The 12660-nt window shown below is 44.3% G+C and overlaps 1 protein-coding gene across 6 annotated transcripts in view; it reads right to left on the bottom strand.

Annotated features, from left to right (window-relative positions):
* Positions 1-12660, bottom strand: part of PRDM2 (PR/SET domain 2) — a 113863-nt gene that overhangs the window by 18917 nt on the left and 82286 nt on the right. Inside the window, exon 10 of one of the 6 annotated variants that reach the window (XM_045548678.1) lies at positions 9407-10534. The exons of the other annotated variants lie outside the window; for them this stretch is intronic. Coding sequence (XP_045404634.1) covers positions 10522-10534 — 13 coding nt within the window. The 3' untranslated portion in view covers positions 9407-10521. Of the gene's footprint in view, positions 1-9406; positions 10535-12660 lie in introns of those variants that run through there. 6 annotated transcript variants of the gene reach the window in all.

Here is a 12660-nt window from a genome sequence, read left to right on the forward strand (position 1 = left end):
TTTTTAAAGGATATAAACATATCACTAATTATAGTGAGGAGATAATCCAATCAAAATGCAGATTCATCAATTCCTGCTACAGGTAATGAGTCAGATGAATTCCAGGTACTTCCACGGGTTTGTGAGGACCAGATCTCTAAAGCTATCAAGATTCAACCAGTTGGCACCAAACAGGATATTTATCCTAAACACAGACTAAAGGACACAGGATGGTAAGAAGAAAACCATTCTGTTTCAGAATTAAGGTACTTCACCTGGCAAGAAACCTTCGCTGAGAAAGGGACTGGTTACACTTTCACCCAAACTTTCATTTCATTCTCTTCACAAATCATTTATTTATCTCACGTGTTTTTGGAGCTTAGAAGAAAAAACGGAGTCTATTATATGTGTTTGTTACACTGAACACCCTGCTCTCTAGGTCATGTGTCCAGCAATGTCACTTACCAGCGCAGAACCAAGATGCAAGACCTAACGAGCGAGCAAACCACGTCCGGAAATCCACGCTCTGGTATCAAGGCACTTTGCTTACAAGGGGGAGACCTCTCAGGGCCCACCACTTCTTTGTTTACACACAATATTAACAGGACCACCATCTAGCTTCCCAGCCCATGGATGATTAACAGAAACATCTCTGAAAGACATGCTTCTGTCCCAGGGGGTGCAGACAATATCCATGACTGACGAGATGAAAAAGGAGACCCCATGGAGTACACCCTTCTCAAAGAAAGGCCACATCTCCAGCTTCTGGATCCTCCAGCGTAGGGACAGGACGTCCCATATGCCTGAATCATCTCTGAGGGCATCACTTTTCCATGAAGTATTACTGGATGGTTACCTTGAGCTTCCAAGGAAAGGTAAAATTAAGTCCAGTGTACAGTTTTAAGAAGAAAAGCAGCAGACACAGAGAGACCACAGGAAGCAAATACCTGGCGCTGCAGAATCACCCGCCTTCCTGCATCCAAGGCAGACACAGGGGCACTTGGCCATCCTTCCGCTGAGCGTGAACCCAGCCTCAGAATCCAGTTCTATGCAGCACCCAGGCAACCGCTCCCTGCACAGATGGAAGCCTAACTGTCAAGTGTGGCTTGGAAAGATGACACTAGGAAGCGAGGCTCATCAGTGCCCTGGAGCAGGCAGGATCTGCTCCTTCCCTGAGAGAGCTGGGCAGAGGCGCCTCCACCACAGGCAAACAAGCGCACCAGGCTTGGCTGAAACCGCTCCCAGGCTGCTTTCCCAAGAACACGCAAAACGGACTAGTCCCCGGAGGCACCAAGCCATCTGTGCACCTCCAGGGTATTTTTACCTCCTTCAAATCAGCTGGTGCTTCCTGTCCACACTCAGGCAGGTGCTTACTGATAAGTTGCGCCTCGGAGCGTGGGGGCAGAGGGACAAATTAAAAATTAAAAAAAAAAAAGTCACGTCTCCTGGCTTCTTAAAGGAGATGCCACTGGAGGAAGAACAGGGGTGCGAGCAGGGGCTCCCTTCTATTTCCTCACCCCGACATCAGCAGACGGGAGGCAGCGCAGACTCATGATTAAGAGACCAGCCAGACCACCTGGACTCCATTCCTGGCTCCACCTCCTACTAGCTCTAGCTGGGCCTTCAGGCAAATTGCTTTACCGCCCTCTGCCTCAGTTCCCCCACCTGTAAAATGGGAGAACATAACAATATTTACTTCATAGGGTTTGGGGGATGAAATGGGGCAATACATGTCAAGCCTTTAAAACAGTGACCAGCAAGCACATTAAAATACCGGCAATCATTCTTACAGTATTATTTCAGTGAACTGAGGTTCTTTGGTTAAATTTTCACGGTTTTACAGAGCTACAGAAATGTTCTCTTCTGAACTTACCTTTTAAAAATTTACATTTGGCTTTGAAACTCAAAACCAAGAAGAAATAGAAAGTTGTGTTTTCCCTATACATTCTATGAAACAAGAAAGTTACACGAAAGAGTGATAGGATAAAAATGAATCATCTCTTTTCTCACTTTGACTTGAAAACTGATTTCCTGTCCTCTGGGTGAGAGCCCCTGCCGTGAGGAGGCAGCAGCTGTGGCCCAGCGAGGACACAGCGAAGCCCGCTGGTGACACTGGCGGCAGGACAGGAAGAGTTACAGGCCGCTGGAGAGCTTTCTCTCTGGGTGGAGGCAAGAGACGATGAGGGAATGTTCCAGCTACTGCAAACTACGTGCCGTGAAATCTTATACATGGTGCATCGGCTTCGAGCAACAGCCACCTTTTATCAGATTCAAACTGAGACTAGAGAGGACATCTTTCACTAATCTAATGATGACATTTATAGCACTTACTATGACAGGCAGCATCTCTGGTCCTTACGGGCTGATCTAAAGTTGTCTTCATGGTGATTCTTTGTGGTCAGATTGATTATTGATTATTTTACAGAAATGAAAACTGGGGCTCAAAGAGGTTAACTGGCAGAGGTTAAGGTTATGGAACTATACGTGATAAAGCTAGGATTCAAATATTTTATTCATCCAACCAGCATTTACTGAGCAACTACTACACGCCAGGCATCGTTCTAGGTTCTGGAAACGCAGCCATGAACAAAACCAAGTTCCTGCCTGGGCAGAACTCTTCATCCAAGAAGAGGGAGATTTACAGTAAATAAACATAATGAATCTGTAACAGAACATATGGAAGGCACGAGTGCCTTGAAGAACGGTGAAGCACGGTAAGGAGAGGAGGAGCAGGGAAGAATTCTTGGAGGAGGTGACAGCTGATCAGCTTCCGGAGCCAATGCCTTTACCTACATTCCACTGCCTGTAATGACATCACAGCAAAACCTCAAAACCGGGCGAGTGCCAACCTTCCCCTCGCCATCTCCTTCATGCAAAGCAGGTGGCCTTCAGGAAATTGTGCAGTCTGAATTTCCATTCTCGTGTAATCACGGCAGGCCATGCTGCACTGCTCCCAGGAGGGCCCTGCTCTCAGCCTGAGAAAGGCTCCTGGGCTCCCGTGCACCCTCGGCAGGCCCCCGCTCCCCCGCTCCGCCCTCGTCTAGGTGCGGAAGGAAAGCGCATCCCAGGAGCCTTGAGGAGTGTTTAAAAATCCTGACGAAAGCTCTTGCCTCACCAAAGGTTGGAACCACCCACTCGTGAAACTAACATAAACTGATGTTTCTCAGTCTGCACGAAGGAATTTTTTAATTTTTCTTTTTCGGGGCTTTTGAAAAGTATGAGTTTTATGTTCTCCCATTTTACAAACGGGGGAACTGAGGCAGAGGAAAATTAAGTAATTTGCCTGAAGGCCCAGCTAGGGGGAGCCGAGAATCGAGTCCAGGTGCTCTGGCTCGTCCCTTAATTCTTCAGCAGCCTCTTCCATGAGGTCCTCGGCGATCATCACCGAGCTCAGCACCATCCACGTGCCGCCCATTTGCACCTGGGCACGTTGCTAATCCCTGGCTGGCTGCTTAGTGGCTCCTTCCTAGGTCTGTTACCGTGAGGACTAAAGCACCTGCGGCTACGCGTGGGCAGTCATCACCAGCACCACCACAGCCACCAGTCACTGAATTCTAACTGGGAACACCTGCCACCCAATACTCAAGGCCACACTGGGAGGAGGGAGGGGGGCGCAAGCCGCATCACAGGCCAGGAAACTGAGGCTCAGGCAGGGGTGTCCTGCCTCCCACTTACAGACAGTTCCCAGGGAATGAAAACCCAGATCAGTAGGAGTTCAAAGCCAATGCTTCTTCCTACTCTTGCTACACGACCTCTCTGCAACAAAACTCTCTGGGCGATGACATCAGCATCAGTCAATTAGGGACAGCATAGTTATGCAAATATAAGACTCTCTCAAACCCAAGAGCACAGTAAATTAGGTGGCCTCAGGCTGCAACTGAAATCTGCTCTGAAATCAGAGTTAGGTTTGAGGTCCCCACTTACAGCTGTTAGACGTGACTCAGTGGTGTTGCCTCTGTCGATTTACCTGTAAACGAGGAGAGTACGCTCTCCCTCAGGTGGCAGTGGGGCACAGGAGTCACATAAGCACTCACAAAAGTGCCCGGCACGTAGGAAGGGCCAGTGACTCCCTCCACGGTGGGCACCCCATCCCCAGGTTCCTCTCAAGTCCCAGGGCAGGGGACTGCGCTCTGGCCACACAGGCTGGCACCTTGATGATCCAGATTGTCTGTTTAAGGATGCTTTCTGAATGGCTGGCCCACTGAATCACTACAGGAGAATGTGCCTGAATTCACAAGTCCAATAATAGCCTGGAAATAGAAGCCATCTGAAAGTGTTCCTAAACTCTAGCTGGGCTGGCAAGGATTGCATGTGATTATAAAAAGCAAGTGAGAAGAGAATGTTACTGCAAGGAAAAGGAAAATTGAACCCATAAAAGTTTTAAATAACTTAACTCCAATAAAGAATATTAAAAATTGTAATTCTGGCAATAATTAAATACTAACACAAATCCAACTGCTATACACTGAAATTCTAAGTTAAAACATTAAAACTGCCACAACTGTATCCTAAGGCCTAAATACCCCTTTTTGTTATTAACTTACCTGTGCAATAAAATCCAGGTCTTTTTAAAATGACTATTTTAAATTTACATTTAGATGTAATGCTAAGACTCACTAGATTATCTAAGTAGAATTCCAGATTACACAGTAGGCTCCTGTCTCAACGCTGATATGGAAATATTCTTAAATACGATTCAGAACATAAACCTGTGCTTTAAAATCCATCTGTAGCTTTCTGTCTACTGAAACAACACTCCAGTTCTCTCCCCTCGCTAACTCAGGTAGCACCTATTAAGGGACGTTCGGAAACGTAGCTTCTTTCATTGACCTCCTGCTGATGTTTATTAGCAGGACCTGAGAAGGCACATTTAGGCACTATGGTCCTCCCATAAAATGTTTATGTTGTTCGAACATCCGCCTGAACTTCGTATCATTTTTCATAAGGAAGATTTGAAGAGAAATCTGGCTGGCACAGTGAGGCAGAAAACACGAGCGTGTACAAATCCTATTATGCCCAATAGGTTGACAAATTTACTCTAATAAAAGTATCTCCAACCCCCTTTAATGGCTCACAAGTGAACGTAATTTTTGCAACTGCAAGTAATTTAATGCAGAGTCATGATGGTTTTTAGAATTCTTATTCTTAACCCAGGAACTAAATAAAACCCAAACACACTCTCCAGGTTCTAATTCTGTATTTTGAAAATAACAGTGTCAGCAGAACTGTAAATACCCCTTGTTTTGTACACATTTAATGCACTGTCTTTAACGCACTGTCTGCCGAGGTGGGGAGGCGAGCCCAGACCAACGTTCTCTTTGGGTTAATGCACGGAGGTCAAGGTTCCCCCCGGTGACCCCCTGGCACCTTCTTTAGAATCATTTCCAAACTCAGAGGGTTTGACCATAATGAGCTTGGTTTCTGTTGAAGTTAGACTGCGTCTGAGGAAGCAGATGGCTCCACAGAGCCATTGACCTGAATGGACCGGCCCGTGACGGGGCAGAAGTCACTCCACAGTGTGGAGTGACAGGAAGGCAGGGCAGCCTAGTAGCCGCTCTGACTAGCGAACAGTCCCTTGCGGTACCAGGAGGTTTCCTTCCCCACAGAGCAACTGTTCTACTTGCTCACCAATGCTGGAAAAGCCTCTAATAGAGAAGGCACTGAGACCTGTTTTCTACATTCAGGAGAAATGAAATTCTTTAAAAAAAAAAAAATCTATAAAGAAATGATAGGACAGTGTAGCTTGAAGGCAGTTCAAATCCTAACTTGCCACTTTAGAGCTGTGTGCCCCGGGACAAAATCACTTCCCCAAGTCTGTTTCCCCATCTGTAAGTGACACCAACCTCATGGATGTCACTGTCAGGATTCAAGTAGAGTTAGAATGCTCAGCACAGCAGCCAGCACACAGCAAGCCCCGGGAAGCCAGGCTAAAAGCAGCCAGAAGCTGATGAGATCCTGCCCACAGGCAGGCGGGGGAAGGAAAGGACTGGGGTGACCCAGTGTAGGGGGTGACAGACCTGGGGCTCACAGCCTCCGCACATCAATCAAGGTGCGGTTTTACATTTTTTACCCCCATGGCGCCACTCAAGCCTCAAGTTTTATTCCATTCAGTATTTGTCTTTACACTGGATGTTTTAATGTTATCTAGAATCTTAATGGTCACATGGATGTCATCATTCCCACCAATCTAGATCTTGTTTCTATTCTTTTTATCCTATAGCACTGTGTATTTAGTATTTAAGGCCCTGCTTGTCAAACCTAGTGGGAAAGGTCAGTGCACCGAAAGGGAGGGGCCCAGCAGAGCCTTGGAGCAAGTACAAGCCAGAAGGGCAGTGGTTCCTTCGCCCTTTGAGGCTACCCACCTCTTCTTTCCACCGAACGCACATGCCTTTCTGTGGCCTGCGGCTCAGGACTGGCTTCAGGATTACCCTGTACTCCCCACTCACAGATCTTGAGAAGATGGGAAAATGACAGCACCCACTTTCCTGGGTGATTCTACAGGTTACATGTGGCGCTGAGGCTCAAAGGAGAACACAGTGCTCTAGCAATTCAGAGCTATGCGCATCTGTTATTTCTCCAATATAAACTCAGAAATTCTCAAGTGTGCACTGAATTTACCCGGGGGCTTTAAAGTACAGACTACCCAAGCCCCACCCTGAAATAGCCTAATTGGAAAGCCTGGCTGCAGAGCCTTAAAACTAGTTTTGACAAGTCCCCCAGGTGCAGCTCAGAAACCACGGCGCTAGAGGGCAGGGCTTGCAGCTCCTCCTCCTGCTCCTCCTCCTCTGAAGTCGGGAGAATGGCTCACCCATGCTTGTGATGCTCTCGAACACACCCTCAAGAGAGATTTAACCAGAACCTTCACTTGAGAGGCCAGACCCCCAAGCAGCAGCGCAGGGCTGGTGCCACCAGGGAGGACAGAGGCCACAGGCTGCTGGACCTAGAAAAGCCGACGGAAAATGACAAACCATTTTCTGCTTAGTCTATCAGCCTAGTCTTTGGAGCACCTTCAATGTGGCCTTTACATCCAAGCCAACCCTTTTCTCAACTGCCTGTGCTCCGATCCGTTTTCAAGGTAAGTTATTCTTTATCAATTTTGTATGGATATAAGTCAATATATCCAAAGTGAGGTTCGATATCAAATCAAAATCCACATGAATAAAGTATCAAATGCATTAAATGAGCTATAATTTTAGTGGAGTCACTTTAACATATTGTCTAGGTATCAGCACTCAGATATTAAGCTGGGAGCATCTTCCTGACCACCTAGACTTTGGGGAATTGTGACAAAGCGAGGTGTTGAATTTGAAGTATAAAAAAGGGCAAAAGGCCACCACGTGAATGCAAGCTCCGCAGGGGTAGGGATTTCTGTCCATTTTGTCCACTGATATCTCCTAAGCACCCAGGACATAGCCAGACATATACTAAGTACTCAATAAATTGATTCTATAAAATAACTTGCCAGAAAGTACTTGCAACAGCCCAGTTAAAAAACCGCCAGACTAGAGAGGGATTTGTTATCAGAAACACTGAGATGCTTCAAAATAGTAGCAGAAACAGAAGGCTTTAGTTATTAGGTTCCGATTTTTAAAAAATGTTTAACTTGGCTGGGCGCAGTGGCTCACGCCTGTAATCCTAGCACTCTGGGAGGCTGAGGCGGGCGGATTGTTTGAGCTCAGGAGTTCGAGACCAGCCTGAGCAAGAGCGAGACCGCGTCTCTACTAAAAAACAAAAAAATAGAAAGAAATTACATGGACAGCTAAAAATATATATAGAAAAAATTAGCCGGGCATGGTGGCACATGCCTGTAGTCCTGGCTACTCGGAAGGCTGAGGCAGAAGGATTGCTTGAGTCCAGAAGTTTGAGGTTGCTGTGAGCTAGGCTGATGCCACGGCACTCACTCTAGCCCAGGCAACAAAGTGAGACTCTGTCTCTAAAAAAAAAAAAAAAAAAAAAAAAGTTTAACTCTATAAAGAGTAAAAGCAACCAAAAGAGGGCAGCTCCTCCCTGGTGAGACGGATGTCATGTGACTTCTTGGGGACTCCATTCAGTAAACATCTGAGTGCCTGTAGTGTCCCATGTATTGCTGGAAGAGCTCGTGGAGAACGAGTCTTCACCCCACCCTTCCCAGTGCGGGTCCGGATCCAGTACAAAAGATCTCCTGGAAGGAGCAGAGACCATCCAGTCCAATCCACACTTTTTTGCAGATTAGGAACTATTTTCTAGAAAACAAGAGAATTTGCCCAAACCAAAGTCAGGCTAAACCACCGGAGTCATGAGGGTACTAGTTATACGCCTGTTTACTGAAGCACGGCCACAGATGGGCTAGTGTGGACACTCAGTTTCCCCCTACCCCCGGGGTCAGCACTCTTCTCTCTCCCAGTTTCAGCTCCTCACAGGGCCCTGCTGCACGTTCAGTACTCACTTCAGCAGAGTGTTTAAAACTAATGACACTGAAGGCCATTTCCAAACTCCCACCGACCTCTTTCCTCCACCTCCCTGGGTTTTTCTAATGTAAGAATATCATAAGCCAGAATGTGAACATCTGGCCAACGGGAGTTGATCATCCCTTCACCTCTTTTCCCTGAGGAACGACACAGATGGTGTCAGAACAAGAGCTCTGATGTTGGATTACATGAAACTGCTTCTACTTGACCATTTTTAATCTTAAAAAAACAGCAGTTTCATATAAATTTAACATAAATGTTACAACTTCTTTGTTTCATTCTTTGGAGATCCATAAAAATAAACATAATCCACAAACTAGAGTTAACTGTCAGCAAGCACAGAGGATGCTGAGCCCCCAGAGATGAAATCCTTTATTTCACTGTCTGACTACGTGCCTACCACCTATAAAGAACTGCAACTGGAATGAGCAAATGTCAAACACAAAACAAGTGAACAGAGGCCCAGCAGGCTGACCACACAGTCAAGAGTGCAGGCTTGGCACAGCCCTCCACGCACCTCCCCTTAACTGCTCCCAATTATGTACAAAATGCAGTCCTTTCACAAGCTTTTAGAAAGTTTTTTTATTGGTTACAATTATGTAAAATGTATCATTTAAATTCTCCCCTAGTTATTAAGTATTTGCAGCAACAGCATAAAAAATCTTTTTTTATACATCTGACAAGCCCCAATGATTTCAATGCAGGAAGGGGAAAAACAGCAAACACCACTCTTAACTTGTCTATAATTAACCTCTCTCTCTCAAGGCTACATTGGTTAAAATCAATGGACAACCCCTTTTGTATGTCAAACTGTAAATTTTAATGTTTTCATAAGAATAGTCTTTTATAGCACTCTCCAACAAGAAGCAATAAAATAACTAACAGCAAACTTCAATACAGGAACACGCTCCAGATTAACAACTCAAACAAAAAATGTAAAATGTAAATCACATATAATACAATTGAAGTGTCCAAAACAATTTAAATAATTTTAAATATTTTATTTTTAAACTGCTACAAATGCTTTATACAATATTTCAACATAAAGTCCCCATAACAGAAATGTAACAAAATGGGAATGATAGTGAAAGGGTTAAAGTGGCATAAATTCACCAAACAAATATTAAACTACAAATTTTTAAGAGGTAGATTACTTTTAAAGTTGAGAACAAAAACAGTATGAATAAAACCTAGCCATTTTCCACCAACTCAGTCATTAATCGGGGTTGGGGGGTAGAAAAATGCATGGAGAAATGATACTCATAGACTTAGGCAGCGGTCAATTTGTCTTTAATCTCTATTAGAGACTCACGTGTAAAACCTGGTATGTAAATTCATTTCTACTTCTGTGTAGACATACATCTTATAGGCCTGGGATGCACCCTGTGCATTGACATACTGCTACATAGTCTCTGATAATATATACCAGTTACAAATTAGTGCCAGATAATAATTTGAGAAGATAATGTCCATTTGTATATACAAACATGACATTGTAAGAGGCATAAAAAAAAGTCCATATCCAATCTGTTTTCCTCTCCATTTTGCTGGCAATCTGCTTGTGATTTAAAAACAAAAACAGGGCAAGAGATCAGCTAAATTGCCTCTGTCTGTCTATAATTCATTTAAAAGAAAGGCATCAAGAGCTGGTAAGTGAGCAAAACGTTTTAAATGAGTGCATCTGAATTTGTCATCCCTGAAATCTACAACAAACTACTGCTAAAACAGAGGACTTGCTTTGCAAGGTTAAGTTCAAATCATTCCTTTCTCTCCTATGTGCCAAAAACAAGGGCTACACTCAGATCTGAGTTACCAGTCCCGTGACGAGGAGCCAGTTCATCTAGCCCGTCTTACAGTGCCCTCCTCTTTGGATCTCAATCACCCAGGAGCCCAGTACACGGGCTGGGCACCACCGAAGAAGCAGATGCCTGACTCTAAGCCTGCCGGCAATCAGCTGTGTGTTAGGATTTTTGAGTCAGCTTCAACTGGTCTTGCAAGCTTGGTAGATTTCGTATCCTTTGCCGTAGTGCTTATCCTAAGTTGAGCATGCAATATCTTTTAGTCAATTAAGGTTTGTTTTGTTTTGGGGGCTTTTCTACAGGAAGTTCCTAGAAAATAAGAAAACTGAAGATAAATGACAACATAACATAACCTTGTATGAATTGACCATGTTAAAGAAAAAGGTGAGTAGACCATAAGACAAATGTTATTAAGACAGCAACACATAAATGACTCTGAAGGTATTTAAGAACTCAGGTGTCCTACTCAGAAGACACACACAGGAGGAAACTACCTGCAAGTCCATTTCCTAGTAGGTGTAGCAGACACAGAGACATGAGAAATCAGCATTTTATTTTTTTTAATCAATTCATGGTAAATGGAAAAACTTGGTCTAGAATTTCATTTTTTTCTCTATCTTTAAATTTTCTTGAGTGGCTGCAAAGGAACTCAGTAAAAAAAAAATTGCTCTCAAAGCAGCATTAAAGAATGTAAAACACCTTGAGATTTACAAAGGTGAAAGACGGCTAAGAGGTAAGTAGACAATGTACCTCTTTCCTTCCCTTTGTGTCACACTGGATCCTGTGAAAAATGAACCCTCAGCATCAGATCTGAACTGAGCACCACAAAAAGCCACAGGTAGGCTCTGACTGCTAACTCTGGAGCAGAGGGAGGTGTCACTGTATTAAGAGCTGCACAGGAGAATCTGAAAGATGAGTGGCATGGCTGGTTTCCTTTGCTGTTCTGCCCTAAGGAAAAAAATTGGAGCATGTGTCTTGTTTTACACCCTGACTAACACCATGGCTTGTGCTCCAGGAAATTACCAACTAGCAAACTGCTGAGCACTCAGTGTTCATGGGAAACTCAGACTACATTCACATGGCTAACTGCAAGCACATACTTGAAAAACTGTGGAATCCTAAACTGGAATTCAAATGTGAACCGTCTGAGCGTTAGGACTAGTTCACAAACATAGTTTGTTGTAAAGAAATACACAGGAAAGAATGTGGTGCCCATTCTGTGGTTAGTCCCCACATATGCGACAGGGTAAGGAAAGCAAAATCCTGAAGAGAAAGTGAAAGCAAGTATTCATGAACATGTAATTGTGTCACGAATCATCCCTAAAGAAAATTTAGAAGTAGAAATGTACTAAAACTGGAAGACCACTGTAGTTGAAACAACTCCTTATCAATGTAACACAAGGAATATGTCCTGAGGCTGAGGCCTACTCTGGGACAGCCCCAGGCGAGACATTAACGCTAACATCATACTCCCCCACGTCTGAATTCAGGAATCCCGGTTTTGTACTAAACTCCCTATGAGGTACTAAGAAGACCAAAACAAACACTGAAGAAATCCCCACTTTTGTTTCCAGACAGTCAAAATATGATGTCTCATCGAACAATTGTTTTTTAAATTCCCCAAAACACATCACAAGTTTGTGGTCACTTGGGAAGTAGACCCCTGGGCGATACCCCCACATCCCACAGATGTGTCTACAGCACAGTTCCACAGGCTCACGCAAAGCACGCAAAGGCACCCCGGGTGCCTGCTGCTACCATCTACCAGTTAGGACCACACCGCTGTTTTCTTATCTGGTTCTTCAGTGCTTCCTCTTAGGCCAAATTTCACTTCAGCAATGTAACCTTTCTGTTAAGTATGAAAGCGCAGTTTTTAAAGTTCACTGGAGCAAAGGAGAGATTATTTTTTAGGTACTTCAGTCCTTTGCAGACTTAAGGGTTCTTTAAAAGGCACTAAAGCTAACTGAATGAGCTTCCTAAGTTTATAGTTACCTTTTCTTTACAAAACTTTATTTCTTCATATCAACTTTACCCGTGAACTCTATCAATGGGATCCAGTACAAAATAAGAGATTCTTTTTGATAATGTCAAAGACAAAAAGGGAAAGACATACTACATTCTAAAGCACCGGGCCACCTGGGGGGTATATTTTAGTACAATCCATGACAGTGATGGCACATTTTGGTTGCTTAAGACACCAGCAACTTGAACAGGACTCAGTTCAGTAACGTCCTGCTGGACACAGGACTGAGCACAAACAAGTGCACAGTTAAACTGCTAAAGGCAGGCAGCTGTGACAGCCGATGAACAGGTGCTTGTTTTCGCAGGGCTAACCTCCAAGGCACCACCTATGCACGTGCTCTGGCCAGAGACCAAATGTCGATCAGAGCTATAGCAACTGAATATTTAATACACTTATAAAGTAGCTTTTTAAA

Source organism: Lemur catta, chromosome 3 (assembly GCF_020740605.2).
Source record: "Lemur catta isolate mLemCat1 chromosome 3, mLemCat1.pri, whole genome shotgun sequence".
NCBI lineage: Eukaryota > Metazoa > Chordata > Mammalia > Primates > Lemuridae > Lemur > Lemur catta.